We start from the raw sequence: 16249 nt of genomic DNA on the forward strand, positions 1-16249 counted from the left end.
CAAGACGAATGATGGCTGTGATTGTCACGCGGCCTTCGAAGGCGGTATTTCAGAAAGGGCTTCACAATAACATCCAAATTTCGTGTCGAACAGGGTCTCTTTCTCTTTATTAGGTGATTGTACAGTTAATTTTTCCAGCTGTGTTGGAGCTTGCCGAGAACCTTGATATTTGTCTCTTGCGTGACAAAGATTATTTATTGCAGTCTAAAATATGAATTCTGTGTAAGATCTCACGTAATATAAAGCTGACCAAGTAAGAAAATGTAGCAGCATACTTTAAGAAAAAATATCAATAAATGACATAGTTAGTTCATTGTAGATCACTGCATTTTTATTTGATTGGTAGTTCATCAGTAGTTCATTGTCAGATAGTGATAAAGCCCAAAACCAATCCATAGGTCCTCGTAACGAATGGTACGTGGAATAACTCAGAAGTACGGAATTTATGACTAGTTATGATTCGTATCTAGTCGGATTTCACACTGATCTCATAGCCAGTACAGATGATAACGTTTTCTCATAGTATTATTACACAACTGGCTTCCAATCTAAATTTGGGAATCTTCCCTGGAATGCCGTAGGAAATCCTTTAGATCCGGTCGATGAGCGTTTTCAAACGCGTCCTCAAGTCTTTCCAAGATGACCCTCTGGCAGTACTCACACTCGAGGGTACACTTGTTCTTAGACAACCAAGAGTGCAACATATCGCTTGCCTGAACACGAAGCAAGCTGACCTGTTCAAAGCATCCAAGTTCAGAGCTTCTGAACCCAAGATCAAATGCTACCGGCCTCCAGCTAAGACTCAACCTCGACGAAAGTTCAGGAAGAAAACTGCTTACTGGTAAAGACTTTCTATCGTCCGTAACGCCCGTCTCCATCGTTGGAAACAATTCGTCAGTCGACTGACTTGAGACGTCCTCCTTGATATCACTTTTAGACACTTGGACAGGACTCGAAATTACGCTAAGATCTGCATCTCTCGTCTGTGCATGAGTATCTTTTGAAGTTTCTTCCACGCTAACGCATACTTTTTTATCACCAGTTTCTTCCACAGAAAGTTTTGGTCCACAATATTCACAGTCGCTACACGGATGAATGCGGAGACGAGGCTGGGGTACAATTTGTTCTGTTGGCTGAATTACCTGAGATTCTTCACATGAGAACCTCTCTCCAGATCCAGCGTACGACTCCTCAGTTGCGTGGCTATGCGCAGATGTCGAGCTTGCACTCCTCCAGCCGTGTCGCAAATCGATATTCCAGTGCTGAGAGCCAACATCAGGGAAACTGCCATGGGATACATCATACGCACCTCTGGACGTAGCCCCAGTTATGTCCTCATGCGGAAGGCTATGCTCCGATGCGCCACTTTCTTTTCTGGTGCCCGTGTCAAAACTGTGCCGTGAACACGCACATGAACACGGTCCTCTTCCATGACTTGAGCTATGCCGCGTTGCCAACAGAGGGCTTCCTTCAGAGGCACTGCTTCCTCCCATACTCCTAGAATGTTCGGACGGGCCGCTGGCTCCACGTGATCGTGAGCTGAAGGAGCAGCTGCTTTCGGAGGCGCTGCTTTCTCCTCTTGTTTTGTGCATTGTCAGATTCTGTTGAATTCTGTCGACACTTGACAACCATTTGCCAATAACTGTAGCAGCGTCGAATCGGTTGATGCGTTCCAGAGCTTCAACCAAGTCTCTCGCTCTCAGGTCACTTTCTAGAGCACACCGTGAAAGGTAGCGATCAACTTCACTTTGTGAAATAACATTAGTAAAACCTGAAATAAAGAAAGAAGGGCTCGATGTTAACGCCACACATGTGACTGACTCACGGTAGGACAGACGGATGAACAGACGGACGGACGGACGGACAAACGGACAGACAGAAAGACAAACAGACAGACTGACTGACTGATTGATGACTGAATGACTGAGTGACTGATTGTCTGACCGACTGACTGATTGACTGAGTGATGACAATGTCACTGAGTGACTGATTGTCTGACCGACTGACTGAGTGAGTGACTGAGTGACACAGACTGACTGACCGACCGACCGACTGGCTGACTGACTGACTGACGGACGGACGGACAGACGGACGGACTGACTGACTGACTGACTGACTGACTGGCTGGCTGAATGACTGACTGACTGACTGACTGACTGACTGACAGACTGACTGACTGACTGACTGACAGACTGACTGACTGACTGACTGAATGAATGACTGACTGACTGACCGGCTGACTGATTCACTGACTGACTGACTGACTGACTTGTCTGCTTGTAGCAAATTACCGGGTACTTCCATGTCTTCATGTTCCACTGGTAAAGATCTGATCCCCAGCTGCTCTGACAATGACTCCAAGTTGTTTGAATCGGTACCGGTGTCAAGCAATTGGGCTAACTCTTTTCTTTCTCTCAGACTCAAGTGGCTTATGTGATCATGCGGCATTGTATATCTCCTGATTCCGCAATACCTCACAACAACCGCCATTTCGTTTATCCCACAGCTTTCAAGAACGACTCTGGCGCTTGGGCCGACTTCATGCAGCTTTTGATCAACTTCTTCCAATGGGTAACCCTCGAATTTCTTCCGACGCAACATCTTAATGCTGACGGCTTTGTGCACAACCTCGACTCCTCCGGCAACCTCGTCAAGTAGTCCATCCCTTATGCTTTCGATGAATTTCAAGTAGTCATAACAACGCTCTTCGCATCCTTTGGGAGCCCACACACAGCAATTCACAGCTTTAAGGCTTGAAGAAAGCGTAGCAAGGATCTCCACCGCGTCATCCGCAATCTTGATGCCACCGTGCCAAACGGGACTTTTGTGTCCAAACCGCCTTAGTAATCGAATCTGGAACTTTGGAAAGAAGCTGCATGGAAGGGTGTCTACTCTGTTTTTGCATTCCACAATACGACCAACAACGCAGAGGCTGTCACCTGAAGTACCAAACTGCGGCCAAACATCGTCCAGACTGAAGCGATTCTGCTCCAAATGGCTCGGAAAGAGGTAGTTGTCACAGATCAGGTGTTGTTCGTCCCAGGGTAGACAAACCTCAAAACGTACAAACAGCCCAATAAGTTGCTCCAAAGGGCACTCGGGAAACGTGGCCTGCAGTTCCTGTTTTTCTACCATGCCGTTTACTCTGTCGAACCGCAGAGAACGGGGGAAGTTGGCTGGCGCCAAAGCAATTCCAAAAATATGAGACGTCAGCCAATTGACGTCAAGGACGACTTTGTCACGAAGCTCTGGCGAGTTGTCATTCACAATCTGTCGGAAAAAGTTCGGTATTCGGGTCAAAGGATGTATGCCGCATGTTCTGTTTAATTTCTCTGTTTTTTGATTTACAGAATTACTTTAATCGCAAACGCATGATATACTAAAGTTCCTATTGAAGGACGGTCATTATTCAGGAATAAGAAGACGAGTTAAGAAGTTGAAAAGGTTACGTTACACTTTCTAAGATATGGCTATGTGCGAAGTAGTGCTACGGTATAATATAAAATAATAAATAATAATAATATTTAATATTTCTAAGGCGCAAATTAACATGTGAATATGATCAAATGCGCCTAACAAACCATATGAGTAATATAAATTAAACGATATGCTATGAATAGTGTGATTAATTTAAAACTAATTATTTACAATAATTATGTACATTAAACTAAGGTAACGAGCTAAAAATTAAAATATTAAAAACAAGGGATCTAGTAAAAATGTATAGAAAACATCAAGAGCTATTCAAACGCTTTTCTAAATAAAAATGTCTTCAGTTTGGACTTAAAATGGTTAAAATTGTCCTCATCTGTTATCGCACACGGCAATTTGTTCCAAAGTGATGGTGCAGCAGCAGTAAATGCCCTGTCACCAAGTGTTTTCTTCGTTTTCCTGGATGGTGGTACTAATAAAACTTGAGAATTAGAGCGAAGACCATACCGGGAGGGATTTTTAACACGAATAAGATTACAAATATAGTCCGGTGCCTGGCCATGTATGGCCTTAAAAGTAATTATTAAAATCTTATAAACAATTCTGAATCTGACAGGTAACCAATGTAAAGAATATAATACAGGAGTAATGCGACTAAAACGCGGAGTCGAGCAAATTAGCCTAGCAGGTGCGTTTTGCACACATTGTAGCTTATTAATATGAGTGGTCGGTAAACCATGGAGAAGACTGTTGCAGTAATCAATGCGTCCCATTATGAAGGCATGCACTAGCACCTTGGTAGACTCAACCGTAAGAAACTTCCTAATACGTCTAATGTTATGCAGATGATAAAAAGCAGCTTTACATGTCTTCGTAATGTGTGTCACTAGACTGAGGTTGGTATCAAACCAGGTTCCGAGGTTGCTTGCAACAGCAACAGGGGCAACACTCACATCACCCACCGATAACTTCTCGATGTCCACCTTGCTAAGCTGTTGTCGTGTACCAATTATTAAGAATTCGGTTTTGTCGTCGTTTAGCTTTAACTTGTCAGTAATCATCCACGCTCTGATTGCCTTTATGCAGAGTTCCATTGCTTCGATTGCATCAGATTGACTTGATGTGGTGTCGGGCTTGAAGGACAAGTAGAGTTGCGTGTCATCTGCATACGCATGTGCAACAGGTAGATGATCCTTTATCACCTCAAATAGCTTGCTAGAATAGATCGTAAATAGCAGGGGTCCCTGACATGAGCCTTGAGGAACCCCATGTGGCAGCTTGGAACTCTCAGAGAGACAGCCGTCTAAAAAGACGCTTTGCGATCGGTCAGAAAGGTAAGATTTAAACCACTTCAGAGCCGTTCCTGTGATACCAAAACTCGACTGTAGACGATGAAGTAAGATTTTGTGGTCCACCGTGTCGAAAGCCGCACTGAGATCTAGAAGAACTAGAAGTGTCACGTGCTGGCGGTTCATATTCATTAGTATATTATTCTGGACTTTTAGGAGCGCAGTCTCGGTACTATGACATTTACGATATGCAGACTGGAGAGGAGGATACAGGCCAAGATCCATCATGTGGTTGTACGTCTGGTCAAACACAGCGCGTTCTGTCAATTTTGATAGGAATTGAAGATTACTCACAGGTCGAAGGTTTTTAAACACCGAATCAAGGCCAGCCTTCTTTAGGAGGGGGTTGACAAGAGCTTACTTCCATTCACCAGGAAAGTAGCCTGAGAACAGCGATGAGTTAACTATGCGCCTGATGACGGGGAGGAGCACATCAAGACAACCGACGACTAGTGATGTTGGCATGGGGTCCGTTAGACAAGACTTCTTAGCTGACGTCTGGATTAAAGCCCATACATCATTCTCAGTAAGAGGGTGGAAGGCGCTTAAAGATAAACATGTTGGAACTATTGTGGGTGATTCTGCTATTTTAAACTTCCAACTATAATGGAATGCCTTCGAGTGGTTTTTAAACATTGTTGGTGTTTGTAAGTTGAGTGTCACTACACGATTAAATAGAAAGTCGAAAAGGTTTCAAAAGGATAACCAACATCATAGAAAACGAAAAAATATACACTATGCTAAGGAGAATCAGAATATCTATGTTGATATCCGCTACATTAGCCAAAAGATCACCCCTTTGTCTTAGAATTGATTTTGAGCTTTACTTTGCTGAACATTAATGAACTCATTTAACTTCAAAACAGTCTTAATAAGTTAACAACTAACTTAAATGAATAAATAAATTAATAAATTAATTAATTAATTGATCAAATGATTTTATTATGATGCTCTTATCTATCATTACGTGTATAGCAAACCCTCTTTAAACCAAGGTACTGCAAGTACAATGCTGTTTGTTGTCGTTTGTGAAGTTATCTTTTCTCTTACCTCTACACTCTCATTAAGGTAGAAAGCAACGTTTCTGGCCCCCTTCTCATCAGCCGTTTTGTTGATTTCTTTTACTTTCTTGACAAAATCCTGCCAAGATATTACGGGGAACGAGGCCCTCTCCTTTGCCCACGCACGAATACGAGGCAACAGCTGGGCACAAAAACGAGGTACGCGTTCAGAGGTCTGGAGAGAGATCAAAAGAACCACAATATGAAAAGATATCAATCACATTTGGGTGTAAAGGTGGCGAATTCAATAATTTCGATAAGTTGTCAGACCGCGAGATTTATGTCTTTTCTTCAAGACCGAGCCTCTTTTACCCTTGTATAAGACATCGACACTTTGAGAAGATGTCAAGAAGGCGTGATCCCTGAAATTTGAAATAAATACGTAATATTGATACGAAATATAAAATTTGACCAATGTTTTCATGTAGGGATCCGATGGACAGATTGGCAGGGAAGCACGTGATAACGAAAACGTTGAACCCTATCACATCGGTGTAAGAAAAATGTAATGCCAGCGTTCAGTACAAAATGAAAATTCGAAAAATTAGCCGCCGTCGTTCGCGCTCTCAAAATGACGCAGAAGTTAGTCATTTCACGTTGTTATGTTATAGAGAACGCTAAGAAATGTACAAAGAGTTATAACGCACGTGCACAGCCATTGATCTGCTCAATTAACCTTTTGTTTGGTGGCGTTCTCGTTGCCGTTGCCCTCGTGGTTTGGTTAAAGGCCCCAGCTAATGAATCAAGAGAGAAACATCACCTTGATTATTTTCGCACGGAGTTCTCCGAGGCAGTCACGCAGCGCACTGAATTCATGGCCACCCGGGTTGGTGCAATCCAGCACCATAACTTTGGGATAAAAATTCAGGTACGCCTGGAAGCCATCCATTGCCATTCTGAAATAAGTTTTGGCTCGAAGCTGAGGATCACCGTCCACCTTGTCAGCGTGTGACGCGATCAGGACGACCTCCGGTCGATAACGAAGAACTCCGCATTTTGTCTCCCTTGCCTTCAAGGATCCTAGATGATGAAACAAATCATCCTCGACTTCACTGTCCTTTTTACTCAAGTCGAATAAGACCAGAGAAATTGACGTTTTCTTTCCAATGAAGTATTCGTTACTTGTGAAGGCCCATGTATGTCCCGCCATGTCCATTTTACGGAACTTGCCAACCCCTGGTACGTTGATGATGCCAACTTCTATCCCTGCAGTTCTTGATGCCATATCTTGGCTTGTGTCCGGTTGTTCGTGCCTGAATCGGAGCTGAATGGATCTCATTTGCAGTTTTTCCACGAGGGTCGTCTTTCCCGCGTTGACGGCGCCGCAGACGTTCAGAGTGACGTAGGAAGGCGGGTCTGATCCGTCCTTGAGAAGGGAGCAACGGACCTTGTAACTCTTTACGGTAAAAAAAAAATGGAAAAGCACAGTTATCTAGTGAACACAGGTATTGAAGAGAAACGCCAGTTTAAAAAAAACATAGAATAACAAAAAGCAACACTGTCAGCAAAAACTCCCAAAATTACGTCCATTAACTACTGTCTTGGATAGCTTTTAGGTACAATAGCAAAAAAAAAAAACGCGCACGGAAATTAAGTTCACGTGGTCCCTCGTCTCCCGTATCTGTCACATGAGGCCTCATGGCTAGTCAAATGAGGCATCGTGACCTTTGCGTCACATGAACATCAAAAACGACGACGCAAGAGTGCAAAATTACAGTTCATTGCTTAAAAAAGCCAAATGCTGCGAACGGCCCGTTTGGGGATGAAGGTAGACTGTACCCTGCCTGGCAGACGTTTCCTTTCCATTTTCCAAGCGGGAAAAACGAGACGACGAGCGAGCAAATGAGCGCGCCTAACGTGAACAAAAAAAAGAGGGGGGGGGGGTTAGAAATGGGGAGTGAGTTAACAAAAAAAGAAGGAGGAGAAGGGTTAGGGGGTGCATTTCCAGCTCATTATTTTATCTCACTCGCTCACAGTTTCTTTTCTTTTGCGCGCTTTTGGAAATGTACGCCTTCTACGCAGGCTACCCGGGGAAGGAAACGTTAGCTTCACTTTGAAACAAGATCTCAAAAAAGGTATATATATCAGCGTTGCTACCCAGCCCATTCCCCCTAGTGATTTCGACTCTTGTTACGTGTGTCTGTTCGTTTAATGTTTGTTTGTTTGTTTGTTTGTTAATGTGATGATTTTAATTCTTAATTATTAATGCATACATGTATACATGAATGTGAGTAATTCTTGTTCATTACAATTCAAAGAACAAACAAAAAAATAGCCTGTCGAGCCTGAACAACTGACGTCAAGGATTGTTTGGGAATCATACCTGTATTAGCTTTACAATGTCCCGGTGCTTGTTGGCTTTTGCCCAGTCCTCTGCATCCCACACCTGTCAGTCAAATACACCATTTTAAGCCATAGATGTGATCAACTTCTAAATCCCCATTACTTTCCATAACAATATCAGAATACATTTTGCCCTCAGGAGCATTTTTCCGTGTTCATGTTCTATAAGCAAATCATCATTCTATTACATTTGTGGTATCCTAAATATAAAATGCAGGGTGGTCTGGGTTGAGTGGGGGACAGAGGGGGGGGGGGGGGGGGAAGGGTAATCCAATATACAAACTATATGGGCATGTGCCCCTGTGAAGGGGTTTTCAGGCAGTTTAGTCTGGGATAGGGTATAGAAATCAGACAGTTTTGGTCTCGAATAGGGTATAATGTACCAATAAAGTGGCCAGTACATAAACAATTCTAGAACAGGGTTCTTTACCCAGGGCTCTATTCTGAAATTGAAACTCAGAAGTCAAGTGACTAGTAAGATACTAGTTTGGTTAGCTTATGTTGGACTTCTATTAACAGTGAAAAAGTTTCTTTATGGAAAATAGGGGGAAGGGATAATGGGCAGATTGGGTGATTACATTAGGCGTTTTTAACACCAAGTCTAGAACGGGGTTGCAAAATCAAGTTTATTGGGATCTTAAGTACACTGCCTGGTAAGGGCTTCAGTATCCCAAAGTGGCCACTAACTCAGGTTTCATATCAAAAGTACTGTTAGTAATACCATGTTCCCAAGCTTGGAAACAGCATTCACATCTACTCCAAAGTCCAAAAGAACAATGCAAGTGTCCACATGACCATCTCTAGCAGCATGAATCAGTGCTGTGAAGCCATACTACAGTTTGAAAATGATCAAAATTCTGCATGAGACATTAATTGGGAAGTAAGATGGGGTTACCGTTGGGAATCAAATATTCACAACAACAAAAAACATCATTCACTAGCAGCTGCAACACTGGTCAACATAGCTTTAAATTTTATTTATTACAATAATAATAACCTGCCCAGGACTGATGGCCCAAATTTCCATGCAATCACCATACTGCTATTAAATACGTGATTTTCTAGACTTTTTTTTAACAAAGCACTTAACACTGCAGAAAATAACTCAAGTACAACACTAATTGCAGTATGAACTAACACCAACAAAACAATTATAGAAAGCTTACACTTCTTGATTGTTAACAGTTAATCATAAATCAAAGAATAGAAATGGCTGTAATATTTCACTCAATTCAGGTAAATGAATGCAAGCTCCTGTATCTATAGAATGCCTGTCAGTGTATCGATCAAGGATAATTTTATAGCAAGTAATATTTTAAAAAGAATAATGTCACTCAATAAAATTGACTAATCATATATTGGCCTTAATTTACTTCCATTCCCAGAGAATTATAATTTAAATCACTTGTAGGGGTTGGATACACAGATGAGGGGATGCATGGCTGGTGTTGATGCCATGTACTCACAACATCCTGGAGGTCAATTTTGGCTCCAGACTCCAAGAGCAACTTGCAGGTGTTACAGTGACCATTATGGGCTGCCCACATCAACGCAGTCTCACCTTCCTGTGACAAAACAAATTTCTAAAGTGACAATTAATTCTTCACACTGTATTGTTTTGGACTGAATCATCCATACTCCACCACAAACAAAAGGATCTTGGTTTAAAATCCCCTTGCTCTTGCCCTTCCCCACCCCACTGAAAATTCTTGATAACATCCCAAAGAAGATCCACAAGGATTCTTGGAAGGTTTTCTCCTGAACAAAAAAGTTACCACCAGCAAGGAAAAAAATCATACTAGTTACTAAGTAAACATTGACAAGAAAAAAAAAACTGAAAAAAAACTCATTGCTAACAACAAGAATACAGAATCTTTAAGTTACTTACAACATTTCATTAGAACAAAAAATGTTAGTCTAGCCATTTACTTACCTTTGTTTGACTATTGACATTAGCCCCTTTGGATAACAGCAGTTGACATACTTCAGTCTTGCCATATCGTGCTCCTAATATTAATGCTGTGTACTTACTCTGAAAATGAAAGATAATTAATTATCATTACACAGCAAGCATAGAAAAATCTATTAATGAACACCTTGTAATAATTAACTATTCAATTATTTAGCATCCGTGTTCTTGGGGACCAGTCAAAAAGTACTGGAGGGGTGGGTCGGAGCGGTAAGAGGGTGGGTCATCAGTTTTTGAGCCCCTGGTATTAGGTGGATTGTTCCATTTTTAGCTACCCACGAAGGGTGGGTCAATCTATTTTATAACTGCTTACAGGAATTGGCACACATTTAAAAAATAATTGTTTGTACAGGTAATCATATGGTTTCGAGTTGAATTTGGAATTAATTTGCATGAGCGAGTTTTTCAAGAAACTGAAATTGCATGAGCCGCTTTGGCAAGTGCAGTTTCAGCTTTTTGAAAAACTCACAAGTGCAAATTTAAATTCCAAATTGAACAAGAAAACCGTATGATTACTTACTAATAATATAAACATGAAAAACTTTGCGTGGAGGAAGTGCCGGAAGACCTTTCTTGAAGCCATTTTTTCTCATTCTCATTCACTTTTTTCAAAGTTTCTACACAAAATTTTCCTTTGATTGTCTTTAATTCTAGACGGATCATTGTGCCACACAAACCGAAGCCGGAGGCTGAGTGTGCAAGGTTTTTACGGTCAAGTGTTTTGTAGAGTTTACGGACTTGACTTGAAAGTTATAAGTTAAAGGAAAACAATAACATTTTTTACATGCTTTTAAACTATTGTTATTAAGGAATGTATATCTAAAACATATTAAATAATTACACCACAAGTTCATTCTGCTCTGTTTACTTATCTGCCAAGTGCTCACTTATGAGAGGTTAAAAACAAACAATTTCAAACTTTTAGCTCTAAAAGTGGTTGCAGTTGCTTACGAGAAATTGTCGCTTACAAGAGGTTTCATTAATATTAACGTAATTTGACTTGAAAACTTTCGGTATTCAGGAAAACTGGTTGCTGAGGAGAGGTAGTCACTTATGAGAAGTGGTCAGAACCAGAGGTTTGACTGCAATCTGTTAGAATAAACTTCCAGGATCAATTACCATTTGATCATTGTATCGATCATGACCAATTTGCTCAAGACTCTGTCTTCTTCCTCCTACTATCCCCACCCCCTCCTGCATGGCTGCCCAGCCCCCCACCCCCAAAAAGCAACAACCACCTACCACTGTGCAGACATCAACGTCAGCACCATGTTCTATATACAGCTTGCATACATCAGTCATTCCACTTTTTGCTGCTTGCATCAGTGGAGTCCGGAACCACTAAAAATAAAGGATGCAAAGTTGGATTAAGTCTTGTCTACCAGTGACATTGTATACATCATGAAGCACTCAAAAGACTTTTTCTCTCTCCCCCCCTCCCCCCGCTCCTCCCTGCCCCTCTACTGAGAACACTTTTTAGCATTATCACAAGTCATATTAATTTATTTCGTGGGTCTACAACAACAGCAAAAAAATTACATCTTGTTTCCATAGTCAACAAGCTAGTTATCAGAAATATACAGAGGATATTACACGGTGGCAAGAAGATATGAATTTTATGTTCGAGTGGCAAGAACATGTACAATATCTCATAAGTGAGTGCAGTGAACAAGTGAGATATTGTTCTTGCCACAGGAACATAAAGTTCATATCTTTGAGCTAACATGTAACGTTCTTTCTATTATTCCAAAGATTAATGAAGATTTCCGAAGATTGCCGAAGACTGCCAAAGATTGCCAAAGACTTTCACGGAAGACCCGAAGATTTTTTGATCATACACCAAATTAAGTACATCATTTAAGAGACAAACTTGATATCAGTGAAATCATCGACATCTTCACTAGTGAGGATATGGAAAACACGCCACTTGAGTCCCAGATGTGGTTTTGTATGAATTTTACAAGTGGTGTATTTTCTATATACATAATAAGATATAGTCATGGAGGATATCTTAGGGAGGTGTGAGGATATGAATTTTATTTTACAAAAAGGCACAGCGAGTGAGTAAAACATTGTTTAAATATGAGAAAATAAAGTTCATATCTTCAGCCACCACATAATTTTCTTTTTATTACACAGACAATTACTGTCTTTTAGCACAAACAACTGAGTGTGAAAAAGCGGGAAATGATGTCATCAATGTCCCTACTAGTAAGGATATGGAAATACACCATTCAGGTTCCGGATGTAGTTTTGTATGAATTTTTGTGAGTAGAAAGTATATTTTCCAATAAAATACTTGTCTCCATATCATAAAAAGTGATAATTAATGATTCTAAAGTCAGACAGAGATAATTAAAAATTTAAATATATCAGCTTACTAAATCACTGCCTGCTCTCCAGTTGACATCTGCCCCATTTCTTATTAATTCCCAACATCTGTTCACATCTCCTTTCTCTCCAGAATAAAACAGCTTCTCACTCAATAACTGACCCTGCTGAGAACAGAATTATATTACGACTATATTCTCGAGAACAATCAATATATTAATTACCAGTAGGGGTGTTCATCTTCAATTTGAATAGGGTTTCCATTATGGCCTTTCGAATACAAATATTTCAATTTGATTATGCAAATTACTTTCTTTACTCAGAAATCTCTGGGCATCTTCAGTTATGATCTGCTGTCTTCTTCACAAATCAAAACCCTCCCTCATGATACAAATCCCAAGCCAGTGATTCAGGAAAAAAATAGCAAGAACAATACTGGGGGGGGGGAAATACTCCCTTATATATCGATCTCGCTATATAGGTATGTGCGGCCCCAAAGGGTATGGTTTTTTAGTTGTTTTGGTCATAAATAGGGTATCAATTTTGGCCATTTTGGTCATAAGGGATGGTTTTTGCACTCTAGTCTTGAAATGCTGGTATGTTTTCTTATAAGAAGCTTCTTTTTCACCATCATCGATAAGACCATGAACAAAAGCCCTTCACAATGGGTGATTCCAGAAAATATCCGTACCATATACCACAGGTGGCATCTTAGAATTCCAAGAGAGAGGGGGGTTTCTTAGACTGAAATTCTGAAGGCATGGAGGGTACTCACAGTTTGGAATTCCAAACTCATTGGGGGGGGGGGGGGTTCAACCCTGAATTTCCAGAGGGGGAAGACGGTGAAAGCTTCGCCTGAAATCGTTGATCTGATAACTGTTCCAGTTTATAAATCATCAAGCACGAACCGACCATGGAAGGAGGATAAAGATCGATCAGGATGGTGTCAGGGATCATGCAGAAAAGTGAGCAGATGGGTGGTACAAGAAGCTCCACATCGAAGAGGCCTTACAGTTGATAGATTAGTAAAACATAACACAAGTCTGTGTTTCTTTCCTATCTAAAATTGTCGATCAACAATCTTGTTCCGAGAGAAAAACTCGCGCTAGTCTCTTGTTTCCAAATGGAACATCTGACAGATTTGTATGCTGCATTTACTAGCAGTCAGCAATTACTCAATGAACGCAATTTTCAAGATGGCGGGTGACAGCACATAGTGAACTCTACTTTTGTCTTCCAATGGTATCAATATGATCTACTCTCCTGAAAATATGAAGCTTAAAAGAGCTGTAAAATTTTATTTGGTGGTAACCAACTTATAGATAACACTTAGAAGGGAAAGCTACAGTGTACTTTATTTAACGTTAACAAACTTGAGTTGCTTGTTTGCTTGACCGAAAATTGTGAGCAGAATTGTCTTGGAGAGAGAAAAAAGTTTCCCATTTGCTGGAAGTTCTAGGCAGTCAAACAGGAATTCCAAAGGGTATGAAAAAAAAATTGGAAATTTGAAAGGGGAGGAGGAGATTTTGGAATTCAGAGGGCATGGGAGGGTAGAGCATTTTGGAATTTCCTAAGGCAAGGGGGGTCAAAATGTTCATGCCACCCATTGTAAGGTATGGATATTTTCTGGAATCACCCAGTGCCTGCCAGGTCATAAATAGGGTAGGGAAAATCGCAGATTTTGTCATAAATACCCCATTTTTCTGGCAGTACCCCCGTCCCCCCCCCTCCCCCGGGAGGGGGGGATATAGTATTGGTCACACAGCAGGTGAAACCTGTAGGAACAGGCTCCCGGCGAGGATGGAAAAAAATTTGGCGAGTGCAAAACAGAAGAATTCGGAGAGCGAAGCAATCGGGACGGGGCAGGGGATCCACAGGGGATGCGAACACTATTATCAGCTTTAAGAATAAATGTGCTGTTATTTACCTGTGTTCCTGTGTCTTTTTGAGTCGTTTAGAAGGAATTTGAATGAAGCGACAGCAGTTTATATTTCCGAATATTATCTCGTCTGCCACTTTGTAATCATGACGCTCCGATTAAGTCGCAAGTTTTTAGCGAGGGGAGAGATTCACAGGTTTCATAACGGCCGCGCGTTAATAGTTAACGGCGTTGATCGAGACTTGAGGCGTAATCGGAGCGTCTTAATTACAAAGCGGCAGGCGAGATAATATTCGGAAATGTAAACCGCCTTCGCTTCATTCAAATCCCTTCTAAACGACTCAAAACGACACAGGAACACAGGTAAATAACAGCACATTTATTTCTACTGCTGATACAGTGTTTGCGTTACCCCCTGTGCGGGCTCTCTCGCTTTATTGTGGCTCACCGGGAGCCTGTTCGCAGGCTATAGCTCGATCAACGGGAGATGCGTACATGTCAGGTTCTAGCTATCGAGACATCCACGCGAAAAGCATTTCGATTCAACATGCGTATTGTACTACTCTCAAATATTCAAACATTACAAATTTGTAAAACAATTAAAGTACTTCCCAGCTAAATTCCAGCCCAATATTTCCAAAGAGGAACATGTTACGAGGAGAAAACAACTGCATCATAACATCCTAAGCCAGAAGCTCACTTTTGAAGAAGCTTTAAAATAATTATGTCAGCTTTGCCATTATAAGCTACTTACCTTTCTCTCTGAATCTGGGCACTCGTGCGACCCTTGACGGTTGAACTGCATCGCTGATTCGCACTATTCAGACTATTTCACTTTCCCGCATTCAGACAGCCAGCAGCTTTTCAAAATTCCATAAACAATCACAGTTATTTCTGAAGATCATCAACAGTTAGCAAGAAGAAATCGCAAAATTCAACGCTGCTTCGCCTTCCACCGTCCCTTAATTTGCATTGTTATTGCTTTTGTACAGCACGAATGGGAAACTGGGACACCCCAATAGTACTGTACGTAACGTCTATTTTTAGAAATTGACAGCACATATGTGCTGAGGAGTAAAATAAATACGCGGAAAGAAAATGCCTTTAAAATCTATCTTGAGCCGTCGGGGTAGTGAAAGAATAAATAGAACCATTACACGAATATTGTCGGTAAAATCCAGCTACCTTATTACATGAAATTTTCGCGAGTGAGACACACTATTTCTTTTTCAATGTTATTTAACATGTCCCTGAATTTGATCAAACAACTTAATGTCCAAATAAACAGAAACGCAACTGATTATGTAAACAATAACAAGAAAGATGTTCTCACAGTGTCTACAAGGCACGGTTTGTAGTTCATGCTTGAATTCAAGTCACGTTTTTAGTGGTCAACGTTTGTAGTTCATGCTTGACATTTAGTGGTCAACTGACCTCATTATCCATGTACATTAAATATTCCTTTCTGCAGACTCCAAAGAGAAAATGTTGCCTTTTAGTTTCCTGACTGATGCTGTTTAATTGTTTACGTAAATGTCTTGATACGGATCAACAGCCGGTAGCACTTCTTTTCCAGAGGCGACAGTAAGAATGGAGGCATCTACCAAGAACGTTGAAGCAATTGAAATTTAAGCAACTGGTGGAACAGCACCACAAGGAGCCAGTAAATGGACAGTTTGAGGATTGTACAAAAGAAGTGCTACCTGGAGTGGAGACGCAAAGCAGTAGTGATGAAGAGGACCAGAACATTACCACAGAATAGTTGAAAATGATTGTTATAAACGTGTGTAATGGTGATAAAGTCGCTCTTTTCATTATTGACATAATGTGAGTCACTTAATTTTCGCGCCCTGTTAATTTCGCGACATTTAATTTTCGCGATTTT

At 41.0% G+C, this 16249-nt stretch overlaps 2 protein-coding genes across 3 annotated transcripts in view; one reads left to right on the forward strand and one right to left on the reverse strand.

Annotated features, from left to right (window-relative positions):
- The window catches only part of LOC145492922 (uncharacterized), a 100624-nt gene that overhangs the window by 55563 nt on the left and 28812 nt on the right, over positions 1 to 16249 (forward strand). The window lies entirely within an intron of this gene.
- Positions 79 to 15339, reverse strand: LOC145491719 (uncharacterized). Of its 2 annotated transcripts, none has more exons than XM_081470967.1 (11): positions 15119 to 15339; positions 12536 to 12649; positions 11397 to 11495; positions 10119 to 10217; positions 9652 to 9750; positions 8907 to 9017; positions 8166 to 8228; positions 6603 to 7238; positions 5832 to 6017; positions 2292 to 3270; positions 79 to 1771 (listed from the first exon to the last, which is right to left on the reverse strand). In XM_081470967.1, the coding sequence occupies exons 1-11, from the start codon at positions 15167 to 15169 to the stop codon at positions 549 to 551; spliced, it is 3660 nt and encodes a 1219-aa protein (XP_081327093.1). In that variant the 5' UTR covers positions 15170 to 15339; the 3' UTR covers positions 79 to 548. The 2 variants fall into 2 exon arrangements, with proteins under 2 accessions (XP_081327093.1, XP_081327092.1); XM_081470966.1 differs by having other exon boundaries at positions 12536 to 12652.

This window comes from Orbicella franksi, chromosome 7, assembly GCF_964199315.1.
Source record: "Orbicella franksi chromosome 7, jaOrbFran1.1, whole genome shotgun sequence".
Taxonomy (NCBI): Eukaryota; Metazoa; Cnidaria; class Anthozoa; order Scleractinia; family Merulinidae; genus Orbicella; species Orbicella franksi.